General features: G+C 42.6%; 1 protein-coding gene across 8 annotated transcripts; it reads right to left on the reverse strand.

Annotated features, from left to right (window-relative positions):
- Positions 1–326: 326 nt before the first annotated feature.
- On the reverse strand, positions 327–22260 carry LOC115054976 (vinculin-like). Of its 8 annotated transcripts, XM_029520299.1 has the most exons (24): positions 21823–22260; positions 16042–16112; positions 14936–15086; positions 14325–14433; positions 13238–13360; positions 12061–12221; positions 11770–11772; positions 10188–10278; positions 9963–10110; positions 9700–9853; positions 9284–9459; positions 9101–9199; positions 8062–8252; positions 7244–7443; positions 6769–6897; positions 6496–6645; positions 6285–6393; positions 5865–6167; positions 5644–5768; positions 4467–4652; positions 3186–3362; positions 1990–2193; positions 1805–1909; positions 327–1523 (listed from the first exon to the last, which is right to left on the reverse strand). In XM_029520299.1, exons 1-24 carry the CDS (start codon positions 21988–21990, stop codon positions 1377–1379), a joined length of 3480 nt encoding a protein of 1159 aa, XP_029376159.1. In that variant the 5' UTR covers positions 21991–22260; the 3' UTR covers positions 327–1376. The 8 variants fall into 8 exon arrangements, with proteins under 8 accessions (XP_029376159.1, XP_029376160.1, XP_029376165.1 ...); XM_029520300.1 differs by lacking the exon at positions 11770–11772 and having other exon boundaries at positions 328–1523; XM_029520305.1 differs by lacking the exon at positions 3186–3362 and having other exon boundaries at positions 328–1523.
- Positions 22261–23330: the final 1070 nt, after the last annotated feature.

A 23330-nucleotide genomic window follows, 5' to 3' on the forward strand; every position in this document is an offset into this window, starting at 1 on the left:
AAGACAACTTTTTTAAAATAGCTTTTTGAGGAAAACCTGAAAATAAATTGGCTTGTTTGACTTGCAACGAATGTTTGAGATCAGATTAAAAGGTTGTGTTTGTTATCCAACCATAACCCCAAACGGGGTCATCTAGAAAATCGTAATTAAAATGGTGCTTCAGAGCATCCAGAGTGGGACTACTTAACTGAAACATGTCTAAAAACAGGAAGTTGGATGGATGCTGGGGAAAAAAAATTTGCTGATTTAGATTTATTTTGGAAAAAAAAAAACAAAAAACAGTTCAACTGTTACAGTGATTGCACAGAGACAAAACAATACAATTTGTTTGAAAAAATGCAGCACAAGAGAAAATATTCTCTTTTTTCTATAAAAAAAAAAAAAAAAAAAAAATCAAACAGACCACAAAAAGTACTCCAGGGCCTCCACAAAAAATAGTCTGCATTGTTTTTAATAACCTGGATTGTTTGTCTAAAGATAACTTAATGAAGCTTACAGTAATAAAATAAATCCTTTGGTATTGTTCACTATAATAGTTGGACTAAATAAAAAAAATCTCGAAACACTTAAAAACATCTAACCTTACCTTCACTTCTGCCGTCCTGTCACTCACACTGCCAACTACAATATTCCTGCAGTCAGCAAGAACAAAAAAAAAAAAGAAAAAAATCCTTTCCACTATCTATTGTATGTTTTTTAAATAATACAATTGCTTTTTGAATCTGTATCATTTGCCCAGGAGTAATAACACCTTTAATCCAGAAGACCTTAAAGTTCTTCAAGTATAAACATCACCAGGCTGCAGTGAGGATGTATCATCTCTGGATCCACAGTTAAGAACAGTGTTACCACGATAAGTAAACATGATGAGAGGAGAGCCCTTCATCAGCTCAACCAAGACTCAGTCAATCAGTGTCAAACTCAGTGAATGAAGCTCAAAGCTGAGTGTTGGCCATAAAACAAAGTATTACTGTATATACAACAGACAATAAGAAAATCTCACTGAAAGAAATGAATGAAAAGTAAATGTCCTCTATGAGATATTATCTTAATGTCATAATTTGCTTTTAGAAAATACAAAAAATTTCCATGCAAAAAATATATACCGGGGATTTGGATAAACTCTTGTAACACAACATACCAAAAATATATATTAAAAAGTTACAGATAAAAGGAAGCTGAATTCACTGCAGTAAATGAAACCTGCTCAGTACCAAATCAAATGGTCCCAGTACACACACCCAGACTACGGCAGAGGACAGATCAAAATCACCTGCAGTTTCCTATGTGAAGATGAGCACAATGCTACTTCTACATGAGGTGTGTGCTGTCAGTGCCAAGTTAGGAGCATAACTGGTTCGATTGCCCACATCTGTTTACTGGTACCAGGGGGTCTTACGCACCCAGCGAAGGGTGAATCCTGCGTCTGTGCGGATCTTGATGGAGGCTGCTTCTGCTTCTCTGACGGTCTCCTTCACTGACTGCATCAGATTCTGGGCGTTATGGACCAACATCTCTGTGGCCTGGTCAGGGGGACAAGTGAAGCAGTTAAAAAATGGCAACAGTGGCACTGGCAGTCGGCCCCAAAACAAAAAGAGACATGATACCCAATACCCGATGAAAATGAACTCCCTGGTTTCATGTTTTTGCTATCTTCAAAACTCTGCAGCCTGGCTTCCTGATCCAGCTGAGATTTCAAGGTGCACTTAGCACTTCATTTAGACACTTTCAGTGTTGAGTCTGACAGATTTTTCTCTATCAATAAATCTACCTAGTTTGTAAGCAGTTTTATTTGTGAGTTTACCTGCTCAGACTCCTCCTCACTGATGTTTGTTCGTCCCAGCATGGTGGCTTTCACAGTGGAAAGGATCTTCAGCTGAGTGCTGATGGTTGGGATGCGCTCGCACACCTTTGGAAGACAAAGTAAAGCACTCGCTGCAAAGAACAAAGAGGACTTTTCACTATGTGTTGGTGGCTTCATGTTCTCACCTGCAGCAGATTAGTCCTGATACGTCTGTCGGTACACTGCTTTGCCACCTCTTTGGCCAGTCTTGTCACCTCATCTGAGGCCTTGGCGATGTCCTTAGCACACTGGATCAGAGCTCGTTTGTTCCCGCTTCCACCGCGCACCAGCCGAGACATTTCTGCCATCAGCAGAGCCATCCGCTTGGCTGCTGCAATGATGTCGTTACCCTGTGAAAAAGCAGGAAGGAGCAGAGGAGGAAGCAGTGAGAGCTCTGAGCAAGCAGAATACTGGAGAGAAGCAGTTCTCTGGATAAGATATGAGAATGCAAGAGAAACATATTCTAGTGGTCATGTTTCCACACCTTTAGGATAGTGAAAACAGTGCTATCAAACAGTTATAGTTTTGTTTTCGATCAATGAAATTTATTAAAAATGCAAAACAGGCACTAAATTTACAAGCGTGTTTACAAAGCATGCATGCAGTGGCTGTGCACATTAGCACATATTCTTCAATCTTCATGGAGGAAGATCATTCTGAAGTTTCGAGTCATACTTTTGGAGGAAAACAGTGTTGAGTTTCTCACCCCTCCCGTACATCACAGTCCGCTGACGTTAGTACAACAGTTCAGTGTTGGAAAGTGACTAAAAAGCACAAGCAGGTGATCACACTGGGCCAAGCAGGCAGTCTAGTGTCAAAGCTGTGTCACCCAGACGTCTTTGGGAAACTGTCATCATTGGCTTCACAGGTTGGCCAGTCAATAAATGACTGATAATAAAGAGAGGGAGAGCCTTCCCCCTCCTTTAAACCACTAGTCATGAGCATAAAGGGGGGGACTTGTGAAGCCAGTTCCAGTTTATCCATGTGGAGCAACAACAAACTCACCATTCCAACAATCCTACACATTAAGTGCAACCTTAGCATCAGCATAATTGGACGTGATGCAACAACAGTTAAACAGCAGGCACAGCTGGTTGGAGGTTTCCGTGGCGGCGGCAGATGCAGATGCTCACTTTATCCAGCCACAGTGATTGTCAGCAGCTAGTACTCCAGAGGGTGTTTATTTGTCCTGTCTTATGTGTTTGCATGCTTGGGTGCACGGGGTCAAACAGTACTTTAGGATCCTCACAGCAGCTTCAAACACTTAACATTCATTTTACAAATACTATTTGACCCACATCTGGTTGTGTGTGCGCGCTCATGTGCATGTATGTGCGCAGACCTTGCTGGACCACTTGCGCGCCTCCTGGTGGAGAGACTGGGCAGCTGCCAACATGGGTTGATTGACAGGCTGGTTGGAGGGCATCATCAGCAGTTCTGGCTCATAGTCATCCTCACCATCAGTAAACTCATCTTCATCATCTACCTCCCTCTCCTCTACTGCCTCCTCATCCTCAGGCTGGGCAGGGTGGGGGGGGTGGGGTGGGGGGGATGTTGGGGGCAAGGTTGGGGTTGTTGGTGGTGGTTGGCGTGGGGTCGATTGGGATGAAAAGGAGAGGGAAGAAGGTAAAGAGGGCGGGAGGTGGAGGGGATAAAAAAGGAGGAAAGTGGATAAGGAGGAGAAAGCCGGGAATGTCAGGAAAGAGGGAAGCATGGCAAAAGGAGGCATTTAGTATAGCATGAGAGGCGATGGATGGAAGAAGAGAGAACCGGACATTCGCAAGAGGGAGGAGAGAATGGAAGCACTGTGAAGGAGCAGCGACAGGGGAGGGGGTGAAACTGCACAGGCAATGATGGTATTTGGAAAAAGAAAAAGAGTAAAGAAGCTGGTTTGGACAGACAGCAGGTGGATGAAGTGCCTTGAGGCTGTGGCTGAGTTGACAGTTTGTAAAGCATTTGCACAATCAAATAGAGTCTAAGTGCAACCCTGTGGGTGGAATCATTCTGATGCATTTACATGTGTAAATAAGCTCAGTGGTAGAGTGAGGACATTTTTTGTGACTGGTTTCCAATAGGTCATGCAAGAGTAATGAGTTTCACAAGGAGAGCGAGAGGGCATTAATCCTAGATGGTTATAGTCACACTGTCAAGAACTCTTACTTTACAAAAACACTTAGATACACACATATGGGAGAAACATAGATACCAACAGAGACAAGACTGTAGAGAATCCAATCCACTTCAAATACATTACCCATCTCTGTTTCTCTGTCGTTGAGAGACTAGATTGTCTCTCCACACATGACTCTTCTACTGATATTTACTTTGTGCATGTGCATTAAACCATTAAGAGTCTGAGATGACAGTTTCCAGTTTCCCACCGAAATTGGAATGAAGCCACTCATCTCCACATTTCAGGATCAATATTATTTCAAGCAAAAAAACACCCTTGATTTCAGGATATTCCCAGGATAACAGAGAAGGTTTCCTCAGAGGTGAAGTGCATTACAGACAGAGGGAAAATGTACGCTCCAATAACTGTGTGTGTGCTACTGATAATTAAATTACACACATTTGATGGGGTGAAACTGAAAACTATTTCTGTGTGTTTGTGCGGACTAACCTTACTGGACCACTTGCGTGCCTCATCGTGGAGCTGCCTGGCTGCCACCATCATGGGCTCGCTCAGCACCTCCCCGGCCTTCTGCTCTGGGAACTCCTCATCCTTCTCCTCTGGGGGTGGGGGCCGGGGCGGGGGCACCTCACCCTCTGGCAAAGGGGGCTTGGGTGGTGCCTGCTCATCACTGACCTGAAAAATACACAAATACACTCAATATTAATAGTCCAAGAGATCAGGGTGATATGAGAGAAACGTAATTAACACAATTAAGGTAATTAAACTATTGAGCATAGCCGTCCTTTTGGGCCATAGCCTACCGAAGTTGAAATTACTGATTACTTAATTTGCTGGTAGGAGAGCCCTCCGCCTGTCATTAAAAACATCTCATTCTGTGATGGCTGTTCACTTCAGCCTACCTGGTCACTGAAGACCCGTAGTGTATGAATTCATTCCAACAGAAAGGCAGATTAAGCATCCATCCCATAGCTACATTGCTGAAGTTAATGTAGGTGCTATCGTCAGATAGAGAGACTCAGACCCGAAGACCCCATTTTATGAGTTGTCAACGAATCAGCCATTCCTTCAGAGAGAACATGCGGCAGAAAGAACCATTCGTGAATGAATATGAGCCTGTGGTGCGCATGCGCGGACCAGGGAAAACCAGGGATGACTTCAAACTGAACGACACATCACTAACTCACACTGACAACAACTTAAGCAAATAGTTGAACATTTGTCACCGTCACCAGGTTGTGATTCAGATGTTGCGTCACTCTCTTTTCCTCTATTTCAAAGAAAGAAAACCATAGACGTTCACACAAATGACAAAATATTGTGTGGAAATAGCTGTGAAATTATTATTTTGTAAAGCTGTCCCATGATTTATTTATGTTATTATTACTTACCTTTGTTTTATTTCCTACAACCCTTCACAAAAATCTAAGATTGTATGCATTAAGCAACACCAAGCTTCATATTTACAATTCGATGTGCTGACTTTCCTCCCTAATCGGTCAGATTCTATACTGAGCATGTCTGTTGTCTAAACCAATGCGGATGAGAAATGACTGTCACTACCTGCATTGATATTGAAGAACCTACAACTTAAACTTTACCGGTCAAACATAAGAAATAGGTCCTTGAAATGTTCTAAAATGTTAATGTGTGGATGTGTGCATACATGGAGCTGGTCCAGGTCAGGAGGCGGAGGTGGGAAGTCGGGTTCCTGAGGTTGGAAAGCTTCTCTAACTTTTCCGACTGCAGCCAGGATCCTCAGACATGAGTCCAAGTAGGCCTTTTGCAAAGCTGCAATGAAAGATTTGGGACCATTTCAAAGTAATTATGCCAGCCTTCCTTTTTCATTCAGCGGAGTATGTTGAATCTGTTTGCATATTGCTGTACCTTTATCTTGTATGTTCCCAGCCACGGCCTTGGCATCCATCACCATGGGTGAGATGGTGTGTGAGAGAATATCTGACACATGTTTTACGGTGTCTCTGAATCGTGGATCTTCAGAGTTCTCCATTTCCCTCTTAGCCACCAACAGGACTCGATTAGCTCGTCTTGCTATGCTTGTTGCCCCAGCAACAAGCATCTGGGGCTGAACATTCGCCATGGCAACTCTGCACTTGTCTATGTCTTTCTTTATAGCTTCCTCAGAAGCATCTAACAGAGATTTGGTGTCAATGGCCTCGTCGACCAAACCTGAAACAACATACACACACACACAAACATTCAACTCATATATTGATGTACATTGGGATATCTATTTGTCTAAGGCTACTTCCCAACTATGCGAAATAGTTTAAGCAGGAGACTCACCAGTGAGTCTCTCCACATTATCAATCCACTGGTTCTTCATGGTGTCAAAGTGCTCATATGCTGCTTTGTTACCAGGATTCTTCAACAAGATCCGTGCAGCAGAGGTGACCTGATTATTCACACACATGTCAGAGAGGGCATGGAAAACTCTGACAGCTCTGCGTTTCATCGGCGTATGCAATTATGCAAATAGTAAAACCAACAGAAGCACCTGTGGTGTGAGCTCCCTGGCATGTTTCACAGCGGCATGGATCCCCTCCACTGTGCTCTTATTGGCTGTTCCCACAGCAGCAGCCTTCTCTGCTGTCGCCCCCAGCCGACCAGCGTGGGCCTCAAAGTTCCCTGCGCGCTCTTCAAATACCTACAGCAAACATTAATGTTGGTATATTCGGACTAACACATGAAGGAGCAATAGATAAGAGGTTTGAGTATTGATTCCTGCGACTATTATTAGTAATCTGCACAGATTTTGTACGTCACTGACCTCCTGTCTGTTGGGAGCATCATGAGGAGCAGTTGCAGCCACAGCCAAGAGTTTGATGGGGGTGGTAGTGTCACTGAAGACATCAGATACTTCCTGGGTCATCACCTCCTGCATGTGCTGCCTCAGGTCCTGGTAGGTGTTGGAAGAGTGTTTGTATAAGTCCACTAGGTGGGGCTATGCACCAACACTTTCTATTATTATCCATCTGCATTAAACATATTTGTAAACCCATATTTTATGATCAGTTCATTGCATTTATTATAACTCTGTGTGCCTCCATATTTTTTATGGCTGAACCAGTCCATAAAATTAGAACATTTTATTCACATTTCACCCCAAATTAAGCCAATACATATTTGGCATATTTGGAAACTTAATTTTTAATTTAAAAAGCAACCTCTGCACAGCATATATTTGAAATGGCAGAGGATCATTTAGGAACTCATGGTGTGTGTTTGTGACTCAGCTGAACTACCTTTAGGCTGCCCTGTAGCTGTGCAGCTGCAGCTCGTGCGTGAGGAGCCTCAGCCTCTCCCCTACCAGCCATGTCTGCCAAAGATACCATTAGGGCCTCTGTTCGGTCACAGCGTCCAATCATGTCCTGTCGATACGGGCCTAACAAGCCTCCCGCCAGCCTTCTGCCTTCTCCGACCATTCCTCTGATGGCTGCCTGGCCTGGACGGAGATGTACAGTCATTTTTTACATCGCATCTCGATACCCAATATTTCAGTAAGAACGCAGCTCCGATAACACTTATTGAGACTTTAGATATTTTTGTTTACTAGCAACATGGTCCAGTTAATAATGAGTGGAGGAAAGGGCTTGAAATATCTGTATTTAGAGGTTGGTATATTTTGTGGCACATCAATGACCTCATGGTTTCCAGGAAGTGACTGTGTTGTCAATATCTACACTGTTTGGTTATATCTTGCAAGAAAGCAGGAAAGTAAGGCAGATACCTGTGTTCCACTGCAGCCTCTCACACTCTGCTCCCACAGGGAAGCATGGGTGAAAACAAACAAAGTATTGAAATAATGTAAAGTGCATTGTATGACTAAGTTAGTCTGATTAATGCATGACACACTGCGGGCATTTAAGGAAATTGCATCAGTAACCAAAACAGTCATTTCTGTATTACATTAAGACTCTGTGGTTTCCTTGTGCTCCTCAACACTCCACACCTTTCAAGATCGCGTATATAGTGGTTTTTCGTCAGGGAGTCACAGGAGCCTACCAAAAACACCTCCCACCAACCACATACAGGAAGCTAAAAAAAAGTCGCTGTTCCTCACCGACCCCTCTGTCGTCCACTCCCGGGTTGTTCACCCAGCGGAGAGCCTGTTCCATCTTGCCCTCCAGCGTGACTGCAGGCTTGGCCGGCCTCATGTTGGCGACGGCCCGGTTGGTTTTGGACTGCAGTGTAAGCAGTGCCGCCCCAATCTGCTTCGCCAGTGCACGGGCCTCTGGGCTGTCACCTTTACCTCTGAGACGACAGACAGATGATTACAGACTGATTTTTTTCTTTCTTCCACAATTTCACCATACCCCCATTAGACACCAACCACAAAGGGAAATACCACCATCAAAGGCTGATGCCACTTCCATCTTCTTGTAAACATTAGATCTTGTCTGGTGTAAACATTAAATAAGATAAATGCTTTTATTACTGGCCTGCACTGGAAGAATTAATGTTCCCTATAAACCTAAGTACAAGTTCTCCTCAATGACAGTAAATCAAGTACCTTCTTGCACAGTTGAAGTACTTTGTTAATGAGTTTTATTATTCCGGAGGATTCAGAATGATTTATACTATATAGAATAAAATACAATTGTTTGAAAGCTTACATACTTCACAAGGTCAGCAGTTCTTTTGTGACCTTGCACAGTCAGTTTTTATGAGATAATATAGAGATGATACATCTCCTAAAACACATACGACAGCTCAATCAATTCCTTTTTTGGAAATTTGAATCTGCCCCAAATCTTCCAGTGTACTCACAGAGTCACATTTTCTTAAAATTTAAGGTTCAGATCCACAAATCTTAAGTATATTTGTATAACAGCTGGGTTAATTTGTTTCCTTCATCGTGTTTATCACTGGTTTCCTTTTATGGTAAGAACATTAAGTGGAAGTGCAGTAGACAACATATATATGTCATAGTGACTCATCTGTGTTGTGACTCACAGAACAGCAGCCCTGTTTTAGTAACATCACTTCCAAACCTAAACAAAATTCAGTGGCTTTTAGTCCTAGATGAGTGGCATTTTACTTTTGCTGATCCACCATATAGAGCCCCATCCGCCCCACACCGTATTCAAACTGACTGAAACCTTATTGTTGGATTGAAGCCCAAGGTTGACAGGCAACAACACATTTTCCAGGCAGGTAAAATATGCCAGCTATTAGTGGCATGAGGTTGCAGTTTGAGCCTAGAGAAAGAGGGTCTAAGAGTTACTACGAGCGATCAGAAAATATCACTTGTCATGCTTGATTGTCAGAAAGGGAAAATGTACTGTTTGCGTAGTTCCACAAGTCTGGCGGTGAGTCCTGCAATCTCACTAATGGAGCGTAGTATGTCATCCCTCTCTTTGGGGTCTTCACACAGATCAGCAATGCGTTTGGCCTCTGCTAGCAGTGCTCTGATGTTCTCCTCCCCCTCGGGACCACCGTTAGGATCAGCCAGCCAGGCCTACAGAGAACAAATATACGACTGCTTTGATGAGATATCTCACATAAATCTGTACACAAACAATGCAACAATGTGAGAAGGTCACAGTGCAATTCAATTAAACTCTTCACTGACAAGACCACTCCGATTGCTTGGTCACAAACAGGACAATAGAGCAGGAAAGAGGATAAGTATAATGCAAAGGAGTTACGAATCAGTAGGGAGAGGGTTTACATGGATTACTGTGTTGTTTTATCTGACCTGTGCAGCGTCCAGCCTCCTGGCAATCGCCTGCTTGGCACTGATTAAAGCCTCCAGTCTGCGGGCAGCACTGTCCACTTTGCCAAATAGCAAATCTAAGCCCTGTGAGCACTGGCCTGCGCGCTGCACACACCCTGGCGACGTGCCCTGCCCTCTGTCATCCAAGAAAAACACACACAGCTCATATGTGATCCTTTACATTAACACACCAAAGAAGGGGAAACAGTTGAACTCATGAAAACTCTCTCATATAAACACACTACCTGGCTCGTAGATCTGCAATCTGGTCAGTCATTTGCCCCAGAGCCTTTGTGGTTGCCAGTATATCTTTCCTCTCCTTCCCAGCACACAGCTCTCCCATCTTAGCAGCTTCATCCAGTATCACACGCAAGGCAACTTCACCAGCGTCTCCTGTAGATGACAGAAAACCATAGAATGAAACTCTGGAATATGATCTAAAGAGCCGATAAAGACACCCTAACAGCTACCTGGCTGTCCATGAGGATCTTTGAGCCAACTTTTGGCCTGTGCCATCTTTGACTCAATCAACGCCAGAGATCTCTTCAAAGCCTCCATATCCTGGATAAAGAGAAAACACAACATTGTGTATAGCTTTTATACAAACAGAATTGGCATTTAATTTGAAAGTACCTCGTCACATTATGGAAACTAATTAGATAACTTTTATTTATTTATTATTATTAATGGCAGAGGCTGGTGCTTTTATGCTTATATTTTTCTAACTCTTAATAAAGACTAGAAGAAAATGCAATATGTCTGTCTCCTGATGTTTTCCAACTCTCCATTTGGTCTCACTTAAAATGTACAGCTTTGGTTTAATTAGGATTGATTCCACATTTAATACAGTTAGGGCTTGTCTCCCTCCTAAGACCTTTAACATATAGCAGGTTTTGTATGGACATGCTATTTTGGTTACTTGCACTGATACTGGTGATGCTCTAATTTCATTGTACTGATGTATAATAACAATAAAGGCATTCTATTCTATTCTATTTTGTCAACAATAATACTATTAACAAACTTTTCTTTTAAATGTAAAGCCAAATGTAACTAATCAACATATTTAGCTATTTATATAGTTTAATCTTTAAAAGAGAAATTCCACAAACATTTTCACTGCTTTTACACCACACTGAGCAAAACAAAAATATATCAAATAAAATAATTAATTTACAAAAAAAATAAATAAATAAATCTTTTTCCAGTTCAGAAAAGAAGCAGCACTTCAATGGAGCCGTTCAATACAGCCCATCTATTATGGATGTGTCTGGACACTGACCAGTTTTTTTCTATAATTCATGACCTGAGCAGAGGACAGTCATTGTGTGCCACCACATTGGTTTTCCCCACACACGTTGACAGCTATTTTAACAGTTCATATACAAAGAATGCAGAATTTCCACAGCAAACACATACACACACAAGAGACAGACAGGCAGATCGGTGTCTGGGGCAGCTGTGTGCAGAAAAACATGCAGGGTTACAGGTTAGACCACTGAAACAGATCTGAAATGAAGATCCTATTGCACAATCTCTAACTTATGTACCCTAAAATATTTTCAAGGGGTTATACTCTGCCCTGAACAGCATCGTGTTACGCTATTGACAGCTGTGTTGCACATTATACATGAGCAGCACAAGAAAGAAAATACCATGACTGAAAACTCAGAAGCAGTTATTGTTAAAATACATATAAAAATAGAAGTTATAATGCTTGGAAACTTAAATAAAACTGTCATCTGTTCCATGCCGTTTGCTTAAATAGACATCTAGAGACAAACATATACGCATATATTAATACAGCGATGGACCATGTGTGCTGTAAATCATCACATCCAATTACAGAGTAGATTAAAACACAAGACATACTTACTGTTAAATACCAGCATGACAGCGATACATATATGTAGTATATATATATATATATTTGCGTGTATATATATATATACAAAATCGCAATATAAACCTGGAGACATATTCCCTTCTTTCTCACACACCCATACACACTTGCATGCTGGAAACTGCAGAGGGGGAGAGAAACAGGCTTACCTTCTACAGGGAGGAAAAGAATGGAGGAAGAAGGTAAAGAAGGAAAAGAAAAAGAAAAACCAGGAGTTATACTGGCGAGCAAAAATAAAAGTGGAGACAAAGTAAAGTGTGAATTTTTTGAAGATGCTCTCCACAGCACAGAGAGGCGTGTGGACAGAGTGTGGCTGTGTGTGTGCACACCAAAGCAAAAGTGACTGCTCGATTTAGGTAAGCTGGGAGTATTTTTTTTGGGGGGGGTTTGGGACGTTAAATTGTGAACATCTCAGTTCAAGTTTGCAGTGCAGGTCATACCTTATTGGCCCACGCATCTTCATCCCACGTGGTTAGCTGTAAGACTCTTATAATCTCATTGATTTCAGCGCTCAACTTCTCAAAGGTGAATCTTCTGTTCCTCTCCGCTTCCTCAACACCAGCACCACGACTGCTCTTGGTTGCTACAAAAATCTTTATTGCTGAGGAAAAATATATTCAAATTTATGATTCCAGTCATAGAGGAGTATGGATTTATGAAAACAAAAGTTGTTCACAGAGTCACTATTTATTTGCAATCTTTATCAATCATCCAATAGGACAGTCGCCCTATTATGAGATTTCAGTAGAACAAAAAAAAAAAAAAAACTGCCTTCAGAATAATGTGGAAATCAAAATCGCCACAAGCACTTGTGGTTTTAAAGCTGTATCAGCAGTTTTATTGGTCAGAATGGGGCAGCAGATGCAACGCATTGTATGCACATAAAACAAACATGCGAGAAGTTGTTTTCTTATGGACACAGACTTCGAATGAATGGTATTCATTCGAAGTCTTGCTCTTCTTGCACGATGAATCTCAATGAAGCCTCACATTCACCCACTTTTAGCTCTGTTTTTGGTCTCCACCCGCTCCCTTTGGGAAATATCTGGCTGTTTGGCTTGTAAATGCTTTAGTTGTTAACTTTTCTTGTCTTTCTGGTGCTTGGAATTTGTACAGTCGGTACAGTCAGAGCTTTTGTCAGAGATTTCCCCAGAAAGCAGCTGCCTGATGCAGCTAAAACCAACATGAGGGCCTGAGGGGAACTGTGGGTTTACTGGTGTGACCAACCTGTTTTTGGTCTTTGTAATCATGCGATCCATTGTTAACATTTCAGTAGTGCCCACAGCTACTTTGTGATATTAGTCCATAAACCACTGGTCCGAACTCCCTCAGCATCCCATCCTTGTTGAAGATTCATGTTTGAACGTGCAGTGTTCAAAAGCCATGACAGTGTCTCTGTATGCTTGTGCAGCACACAGCGTGAGAGATACTAGTAGAGAAGCTGGTGGGCAACGTGTGTGTCTGTGTAGTCAGTCTGACATCCCCAGCAAATAATGACTGCAATTATCAGGGTTGCTATAACAACTGTTGAATGCTCAGTGACCTGCACAGTCGGCTGCGCACACGCGTGCACACAGACACACATATATATATATACACACACATATATACACACACCTGATATAAGAACAGGCAGCAGCTCTTTGACGGTGTTCATCGAGCTGATTAGCATCTGTCTGTGTTCTTGGTGTGTCAGCTCCTGCTGCCTTTCCTCAATCATCTTTGACATTTTGGTCATCCCTGAGGAGAGAGAGTTGAAGGTTAGAAGGTTCTAAAAATCAAACAACAGCAGCCAGAGCGCAAAAAAAAAGGAATCAGCTTCACTGAACTAAGCTTGAACCACCAGAAGCTGCAGGGCACTCCTCCCACTTTGGTGTTTTCACCAAATGAGTAGCTCCAACACATCCAAACATTATTACATCATGAACCTCTGATCTTGGACAATGACAGCATCACTCGAGTGTGAGAAAACCTCGGCATCAAATTTCCTCCAGCGCTCATTATGCCCTGGTGCTCTGACAACACAATTGACCTTTTACCTCTGGTGATAAATAGACTGTTTATGGTTCGACTCTCCTGCCAATGAAAAGAGTCTGTTCCTTAATCACAGCATCTTATTGTCAGAGGAGCAGTCAGCATTTCATTTAGTTTTTCACTCTGACAGATCTTTAACTCAGAGAAGAGTGCAAAACAAAAGTTGTTTACACGGTTCATGATTAGAAAAGACTGCCAAAGCTAAAAAGCCTGATGGTTTTTTGATGACTAATTATCCACACATTGATTTATATAGTTTCTAAATCATTGATGCGTATGTAACTGATGCCAACAAATGTTATTATTTTTCATCACTTAATGTGCTGAATGTTTTCTTGAAAATTTCCTTCACCAAATCTTAAACCAAAAAAAAAAAAAGGTGTGTTTTTTCTTTAAATTAGAACACAGTGATGCTGTTGAAAAATTGTTGCACTTTCTAGGGGTAGGTATTTCTCATTGCAAATTCATGGTTTTTTGATAGCTGTTTTTTATGTGGTGGTCCCATAAAATATTGCAAGATAGTTGCTTTTATGTCTTTCTCAGAAAGGCATGAAAGTTCTTCTTCAGCTAAACCTCTAGATTCTTCCTCCTGGCTAAACCACAGGAAACCACACTAAGTTGTTCCCACAGAGTGGCTTATGGTAATTGTTTTAAATAGCCTCCTGCTGACCTGGTCCCAGGTTCTTGGTGTAAGTGATGAGATCCTCCATGGTCTCCACCACTTCAGCTACAGCCAGGTACTCCAGGATACCTTTACACACACGGATTATTTTACGAACCTAGAACACAACACACACACAGAGTCAACCAGATGAGACAAAAGTGTTTATTGGAGAACATAATTCAATGGGTGCACAAGCTATTTTTAGACAGCGTTAAAGTCACCCTCTTGTTTGTGTGGTAGCTTTGTGTGTCTATGTGTACAGTCTTGTGATGTACGTCTTGTGACTGCAAGAATTTGTCTTTCAAAAATGAGGTTAGTGATGAGACCTGGTGAATATAATCACGTGCCAATTTGATCCCACTTATGGAGCAGCAGACACACAGACCATGCAAGTTGATGCATAAGCACAGATATACAAAGAGCCAGCCATACACACATCCTGAGTAATGACACAGGGAAGTCATTCGAGCTCAGTGATTAGATTGCTAGATTGCTTGAAGCTGAGACCCTTTCTCTGTAGTGCTACATAAAGTTTATTTCCCTCAAAGAGTCTAGACCACTCAAGTAAAAGCAATCCTGAAGACATACACGGAGATAAAGAGGCTGTGCCCACACACCTCTGCCTCATCAAAGGTAAGGAGCAGGTCAGACGTTCCAGATAGTATCCCTCTGGACCCGTCAATCAGATAATCTCGTGCAGGAACAGAGTATGGATCTGCCTTTAGCATCTGAGCAGCCTGGACGAGTTTGGAGGACGAGTTCTCCACCCTGCAAATAGCGTAAACAAGATGATTCAAATTTATCATACATATCCGATCTGATATTCAACATAGAAAACCAGAACATCTGCATTAAAATACACTGCAAGGTGTCACGCAGGAAAAGGGTCACAAAAACGTAGAAGTTTCTTTTTCCTAAATCAGGGAGTGATCATGTGAGTTATCAACAATTTGCAAATTTGATGCTTGAGGTCAGTGATTATTTTTTTGCCAGAAGAAGGTGATGGACTTTATGAGCACTTGAATAAAGGCAAGTCCCTCCTCTTTCTGACCCCCGATTGGTCAGGGTATCAATGGCTGCTGGTTCATCTATATTTAGGCAGGTTCACATTCCCACATGCCCCCTCCTAAGCCCTGTGAGTGAGATTTATGGTGGAGTGTCCGGTGTAAGTGTGAGTGAGCAGTGTGTGGGTCTTCCTGAGGTCTGGACATTTTTCTTAAAAATGAAATAAATAAAAAAACAATAATAATGCAGCAATTGTTAAGTATTTTGAGAGAAAGCAACCCGGAAACAATGACATTTCTTCCATATAGAAATGCAACACACATACTGCCCCAGAAAGTAAAGCCTGATGTTTGTGTCCCATGAGCACTGAGTAGCAGCTCTCAGCAGGCACCCAAGAGTTCATGTCAGCTCTGTGGATGCAAGCTGGAAAACAACAAACAGCCTCTCAGCGGCCTGGATGCTGGAGCTGGACAGTCACCCAGGCTCAGCCTCAGAAGAAGCTCTTTGTTGCAGCTGGGAACGCAGCCACATTTCCTAACATTAAATCGCCTGGAATCCTCTTTTTAACAAGTTCTCTGTCTGCTGAGATAAAATGGATCATTTCCATATTTTTCTGTGAGTGGCTGTGGGTGAGAGCAGGACAGAAGGAAGTACACAAAGAAACAAGAGTGCCTCTTATTCCTCTGAAGCACATGCGCTGCTTCAGACACAGACTTACTTAATGAACGCAGGCGGCATGTCTCTCTTCATCACCTGGTCTTCGGTGGTTTGAACTGTTTCCTTCCCCACCTGTGACACACAGATGGACCATTTATTGTATTATCATTAGCAGCAAGAGATGAAATAGTATTCAAGCTGCACTATTAATAGTCTGCAGGGTGAGTGGGTGTGTATCAATTCACACCTATTTCAACCATGTGTATGCCATATTTTTCAAACTTTGGGGTGAAGCAGGTCAGGGTCTGGCTGATTCACCTGTCTGTTGTTCCACATGAAAGCAGGTCAGGAGAAAGACATTTATTCTGTTCTATATTCACCGTCACATGGCCATAAATGTGAGTTCTCTAATATCACCATGCATCAGTACAGTACGAACAAAGCAAAGCATAACAACCAGGTTTTTTGTTTTTTTTTTCTGCACAGGCTGAACTTGACAGTCCTAATTGAAAGTGTTGATTTTTCTATTAGAGACACTTTTCATTCTGATTATGTCTTAAATTTAAAACCGATGTTTTCATGCCCTAAAATGTTTGTAATTCAATGAAACCATGATAAAAACCTTTACACAAATTTGCCGGCATGCGATGGATTACTGTTAAAACATGATTAATCAAAAGCCTTGCAAAATAAGTGTTTTGACAAGAAATTTAAAGAACGAAGGATACAAACTTTTCAAAAACTGGTAATTGGCAGGCTTTTTCAAAGTTGTGACTTCCAGAGAGCAAATGTTCTGACTTTAATCTTACGTATTGAAATTAGAACACCACGAAATTCCTGTCTGAAAACTTCAGACCTCATACATTAATAAAGAGCTGTTAATTGAGGAACCTAATCTGAAATCAGACCATGAAGTGATTTAAGTGAAGCGAGTCTTGAGTAGAATCTTAAAATTTATTGTATAATGGACGTGAAGCCAATGTCAAAGATAATCTCTTCTTCGTTTTTGTTAGTAGTCTGGCTATTGTATTACTGACCATTTGAGGTCCATGAATTTTTGGGGGAAATGTGCCAATTGTGAGACCATAACAGTCCGTTATAAGAAAAATAAAGCATGTAGAATGGTTTCTGTGTCTTGTATGCTCAAACTTAAAGAGAATTTGGCAAGAGTTCCTCTGATGATGGAAGCAGAATACACTATGGAACCAAACTGATGTGCATCTCAAAATTAAAACTGTAATCACATAACATGCCGTTGCTTCAAGCAATGAGCAGAAGTTTTATTTAAAAAACTGGAGAGCTGACTGACAGAGCAAACACGGCAGGGTGACATCACTTGCTTCTTCTGCAGATGTTTATGCGGGGATGATGGGATAAAACACCATGATGCTGAGTCTCTCTCTCTCTCTCACACTCACACACACAAGCATCCACCCACATGTGCGCGTGCGCACACACACACACACACACTTGAGATGCAATTACAAGAGATGATGACATCGGTCTCTTGCTGCTGCATCGATGAAAGTCTGTTAATAGACTTTCTGGCTCCAGAGACCATCACACAACACTTCCCCTACTACACACTGAGATCTGCTTATGCTGCTGGAGATTTCTCTTCCCATCCTACACTGTGGCCAATTACAACTGAAACACAGCAATTTTTTGTTGATGATTCTTATAATTACGGTAAATGTCATTAGCAAAGAGCGCATTGTATTACCCACAGGAACAAGACATTTCATCTGGGTTTTTGCCTGATGCATCTAATGTAAGATGAAATTACTCACATTAAAAAGGAACAAAAAGGTAAAAACAGCAGTGAAACTGGTGCCCATTTGATTTTGATTCACTGTTCAATAAGTAAACCTCCACTTTTGGAGAAAACCAGCAAGAAAACATATAGAGAAAAGGAACTTTTCTACCCTGGCATACTTCACATAGTCATCTCCCCTTTTCAACCTCATTCATTGTGTAGCTAAACATTAGTTTAATAAATCTGTGGTTCTTTAATTCTTTTGATGACAAACATTGTAATGAATTCACTGCAACACTGCAAAGGGCCTTTAGAGATATGAGTTAACTATATGAAGGTTTCTTGGTGCAAGATTCCCAACTGTGAAATGTGAGGAATGCAACTCTACTCGTTGGACACAGGTTGAAAGGAAGTTTCTGGAAAACCACAACGAGTCACTTTAGGTCACCGATCAAAGGTTTTCCTGTAAGCAGCCACACTTGGCATTGATTGCAAAATGCATAATTGATGCCAAGTTAAGAGGTTTTCTGTTGTGTGTGTGTGTGTGTGTGTGTGTGTGTGTGTGAGGCTGAACAGCACTAAAGGTGTGACAGCTCTCAGAGGAAACAAGACAGCTGTCACTCGTAGCTGAAACAACACAGTAAGCCCGTTCCTCAAAACCCACAGGCACCAGCTCTGATTTGTGCATGTCACTTTTCCACCATCGATTATAAAATCAAATTTTTTTTACACCATTTTTCTCTCCACTAGCTTCCGCAAAAATATTTGTAGTTGCAAAATGCCACCTTGCAGTCATGAGCTTCTATCTTGCTTTGATTTTTCTGCTAAACAGCTGTTACCTGCTGGATGTACAGTTAACGCTTTATTAAGAAAACTTTTGTCTTAAACGATCTGAAAGGCACCAGAATACTTTCAGATACTGCAGAGTGGGTGAGTACATATTTTTGTGGTCTCGCGGCTCCCATGTTAAAAGCATACTTTATCATTTGACCCTGTACTCATACAAAAATAGTGAATAGTGCAGCTTTAAATACATACAGAAATTATTTAAATATTGAATTAATTGTTGCATTCTGTCAGACCATAAACTGCCAGCTCCTAAAAACAATAAAGGTGATGGAGTTCAATAATAAAGTTAATAATTGATATTATTCTTCTCCAAGATTAAAGAGCATGGTGAAGATTGGTGCAAGTGTGTTTGTGTTTAGGGGGCAATGGGAGGATGATGGTGGGAGGGAGGACCATGGGACTTGGCAGAGTCTAGTCAGAGGATGACAGAAACACTTTCCCTCGCAGGGTGTTGGCATTGGACTGTAAGTGGCTATTTCTCTTCTTCTCCACATCTCTCCACTTTCCTCACTCTGCATCATGCTGGTCGACAATTTTAGTTAAGAGTCTAACACTCCACATCCCTCTGCTCTCGCGCATTCCGCTGTGTCCTGTCAAGAGTGTAGTTACTTCACTCAACGGTAAATCTATTTATTCCTTGCTTCCCCCTCCCCCAGACATACTCAGAGTCTATGTTGACTCCTTCAGGAGCAAGTTCTTCTCGCACACCACTAAAACTGCCCTTCAGGTTCACACTTTCAACCCAATACTCCAACAGCAGACCTTTCGTTAAATCAGCATCAACCCATGCGCTGCCTCTAACAGATTGTCACCGTCACGAGTGCGTGCGTGCATTTTTAAGTGTCTCAGTGACCTAGATTTTAAGTACCCCCCACAGTGAGCCCACCCTGGACAGTTACCGGTGTAATTGTATCAGTGTGCAGTGGTGATGGTAGCATGTTTCTGGATATTGCATTATTAGCTCAAGTAAAAGCTGGAAATGAATCAGCTTTCTAAAATAAAGCATGTGTGCTCAAAAGAGTGTGCGTATTTGAGTGTTAGATATCCTCATCCAACTAGGTTCATCTACCCAGCAACAAGCTAACGCAGATTTTATAAGCTCTGTGCTCAAGCACTCTTTCAGCACCTTCTTTTCACTCACTTACTAAGTCCTGTTTTCAGTCAGTGCACTAAATGACCATCCACAATCTCCTCTTCCAATGCATATTTAGACAAGTTGCTGGCGTTTTAATTTGGCAAAGTGTCAGGGCACTGAGGATCAAATTTTACATCCTCAAAAATAACCCAGCAAATGCAAGGAAAGAAAATGAAATAACAGCAGAGGGGGAGAGAGAAGCATTTTGACTTTTTATAGCACCCTACTTTTGAATACTTTTTCATTTCTGTTTGATGCCAGAGTCAGTCCATCCATCCAGTATCACTGTATCTTCAGTCCTTTTCTCTCCCTGTAGCCTCGCATCTCCGTCATCTGAGACCCAGCAATGTACCCGAGGCAAGCTATTAGCCCCCTTCTGCTCACTGCCAGGATGGATCAGCTGAATAGATCAACAAGGACGAACAGGGAAAAAAAGAGCGAGATGGAAAAGTGTGCCCAGTAGCAATGGGATAATTGAGGATTCAGTCTAGCTGCTGGATGGTATCACTTCAAAGGAGATTTTTCATCAAGACATGACTGAATTCATGGTGTTTCAATGGGCCTTTTCATAATCAGTTAATGAGATATTAATCAAAAAGATCTTGTGGGCCTATTCAGGGAGAAGGAGCGGCCTCACAAACCTCTACAAATCACACCAGAGCAGATGGCTCGCACTAAGTTTCTGTGCAGTTAGAAGTCAAAGGCTTTGCAACAGCAGCATTGAACTCAAAACATGATATAAGTTGAAGCTAAAGTACTTTCACCTTCATGATCAATGTGCAAAATTTGCAAATTGTCAAATCAATATATTTCATGCCAGAATATTCCTGGAAACACATTAAAATAATAATTTTAAGCCTGTCCTTTTGCAAAGCAAATCTAGCAAGAAGAGCCACAAAATGTCACCTAGTGTTTCAACAACAACATGCCAAAGTTCACAAACCCCAAGCCCCAACCCCAAACGTTCAAAAATGGTAACAAATTCCAGCTAAAAAAGTAAAGCAGCAACCTCCTGAGCTAAATTCTTGACCAAACATGAGCATGCATTATTCTGCTCCTCCCTGTCTGCCACAGAGTCTCATCAGTCAGTCTGTGGCCTCCCACACTTTCTTTACACAAATTAACATGGAACCTGTTCATTTTCCCTTTATCAGGTTCAATAATGTAAGTTTGGGTGACACAGCGCTTCCTCCTGTCTGCTGCCGATTTCTCCCGAGCGAGTGAAGCCTCTGCATCAATAACAATGATCCCCGAATCGGCCTTAATGGTGTGGCCTCTATTGATTTTTCCAGTCAGTTCATGTGACAGAGACATCAGTGTCTGCCTGAAGCTGGTTTCCCTGAAATGACCATTTAGACTGAAGATGACAGAGGAGGAAGGAGTGAGAGGAGGCCAAACTGACAGTTAAAGAGAAGGAGGGTGAGATGTCTGGAAAAGAAGGGAGGGGACGAGGAAGGGAGTCAGATAGATGGCCTAAGAGAGTGTCTGATCTCTGTGAAAGTTGAACCGATGAATGAATGAGTTTTTCTAACTCACTGTTTTATTAACTGCTAATTCTAACTGAGATCAGTGAAGCTGGGGCCTTAAGAGACCTACACTGTCTCCCTTTGGTGACATTTCCCTCGGACTGATCACCCAGTGGGTGAAGCAGAGAGAGAGAGAGAGAGAGAGAGAGAGAGAGAGAGAGAGAAACGCGCACCCAGTTCATTCAATCAGCTTCTTCCGCCCCACAAACTTCATTGAGCTTGGCAGTCATCTGATTATCAATCGGCCCGAGGTTGACATGTTTTGTGTTGTGTTGTTGCACTGACACGCACAAAAAAGCTTCTGCAGGAGCTCGTGAATCACGCGTGAGCGTCAGCTGGGCTGTGTGTGGCACTTTTAGATAATTTTAATGGCGAGCAAAGCTCAAAGCTGGAATTGCCATAAAATGAACCTGGAAAGCAAACATAAAAATGATTCACTGCTGTGTAAATGTGTGATCTGCACAGTTGAAATAAAGGCCACACTGTCACTGTCAGAGAGGTCACCGCTCAAGTTTGTGTGCTTTGGGAAGTTTGGCTGATAAACGCCGCTGTGCCGGTGAGCTTCGATGGACTCACCCGCACCAGGTTGCTGACTGCCGCCTGCACCGCAGCCACCGGCACCGTCAGATCCGGGATGGCTTTCCCGTCCACCTCCCCCTCCTCGTGCATGATGACCAGGTGGGAGATCTGCTGGGCCACCGGCTCCAGGATACTCTCGATGGTCTTGGTGTGAAACACCGGCATCGTGAACGACTTTTACCGCAACCCCGATAGACGAAAGGCGGCTGGTGGCTCCAGCACTGAAGACCCCCTCTTCCTCCTCCTCCTCCTCCTCCTCCCCTCCTTCTCTCCTCTCCTTCCCTCTCCTCTCCTCACAGACGCGGATCCCGAGTTGCCAGTCCGAGCCCCGCAGATGAAGCCTTCCTTGCGGCTCTCCTCCTGCCGTGCAGCCGGTGCCCTGTGCTCAGCGCCTCCGTCCGGGCTGGGCTCAGACGGTCGGTGTCCTCCGGTGGGAGCGACCCAAATCGTGACAGAAGGAATCACCGCCCTCCGCCCAATCACAGCGAAGGAGTGCAGCTGCCAAGCGGGGTTGGTGTTGGCGTGCACTGACGCGTTCCCTGCACGCACACGCACGTACGCACACCGTACAAACACAAACACACACACACACACACACACACAGTGCAAATGAGAGCGCTTCCCAAATTGCGTCATGCAAGCGAGTGGCCCAAAAAAGGAAAGTGTTGGGGTAACTTAATGGGAAAAGAGGATAATTTCAGGACATGGGGGGAAGGGGTGGGGGGGGTTACAAGGTGCATTATCTACAACAGAGCCTAGTCTAGGAGGTCAACGTAAAGGTGAATGTATGCTGAAGAAAACTGTTTCTCGCACTAAATTTCAAACCTGCATCTGTCATATGATATATGTTCATTATAAGGTGGGTCAGGGGTTCATGTCTCAAGGCCTCAATGTCCAGGTCTAAATAAAGACCAAGGATTCAGCTTGCTGTTGGCTGCAGCTGAGGGAAGGAGTCGAAGAGATCCTGCTTTGCACCCACATACTGTTTCTCCAACTCTGAGGATCTTTGGTGAAAAGCTGTGGGGCTGGTTAAAAAAAAAACCCGGCTGATTAGTTGTAGAAAATGTTTATTGGCGTGGAAACAAAAGCAATGAACACTTTAAACAGAAATATTCAGATTGCAGGTGCATCAACACTTATCTGGTGTCCCTGTCTCTGACACTGTGTGTGGTTGTTGGCAGGGTTGTCCCAGCTCCTCAGATCTGAATCTGTGTTGGGGAAACCAGAGACCCCAGCAGCAAAAACATAGGTATTTATACCACTGAGGCCCTGTGTTGGCTAAAGAGTCTGCAGCCAAGAGACTCCCCTTGTGTGTGTGTGTGTGATATGGGTATAGATGACAAGCTGCTATCTAAACCAGAGAGACTGGACTGTCTGGTCAACCTTGTTAGAATAGACCCTGTTACTGCCTTCCTGTCCCTACTTGCTTCTCCTGTCTTCTCCTCTCCTCTTCTCTCCTATCGTATCTTCTCCCTTAGGAATTGTCCTTAAAGAGGAATGAGATT

The sequence above is a fragment of the Echeneis naucrates genome, chromosome 15, assembly GCF_900963305.1.
Source record: "Echeneis naucrates chromosome 15, fEcheNa1.1, whole genome shotgun sequence".
In the NCBI taxonomy this organism is placed as follows: domain Eukaryota; kingdom Metazoa; phylum Chordata; class Actinopteri; order Carangiformes; family Echeneidae; genus Echeneis; species Echeneis naucrates.

What these genes read in the sequence shown, in the direction of transcription:
- LOC115054976 (XM_029520299.1), bottom strand. Translation starts at nt 21,990, where the DNA reads ATGCCGGTGTTTCACACCAAGACCATCGAGAGTATCCTGGAGCCGGTG. An exon ending in CTGACCTGGACCAGCTCCAT is followed by an intron (nt 4,653 to 5,643) that starts GTATGCACACAT and finishes TGTATTTTTCAG; the next exon opens with GTCAGTGATGAGCAGGCACC. An exon ending in TCAGGACTAATCTGCTGCAG is followed by an intron (nt 1,910 to 1,989) that starts GTGAGAACATGA and finishes TGTCTTCCAAAG; the next exon opens with GTGTGCGAGCGCATCCCAAC.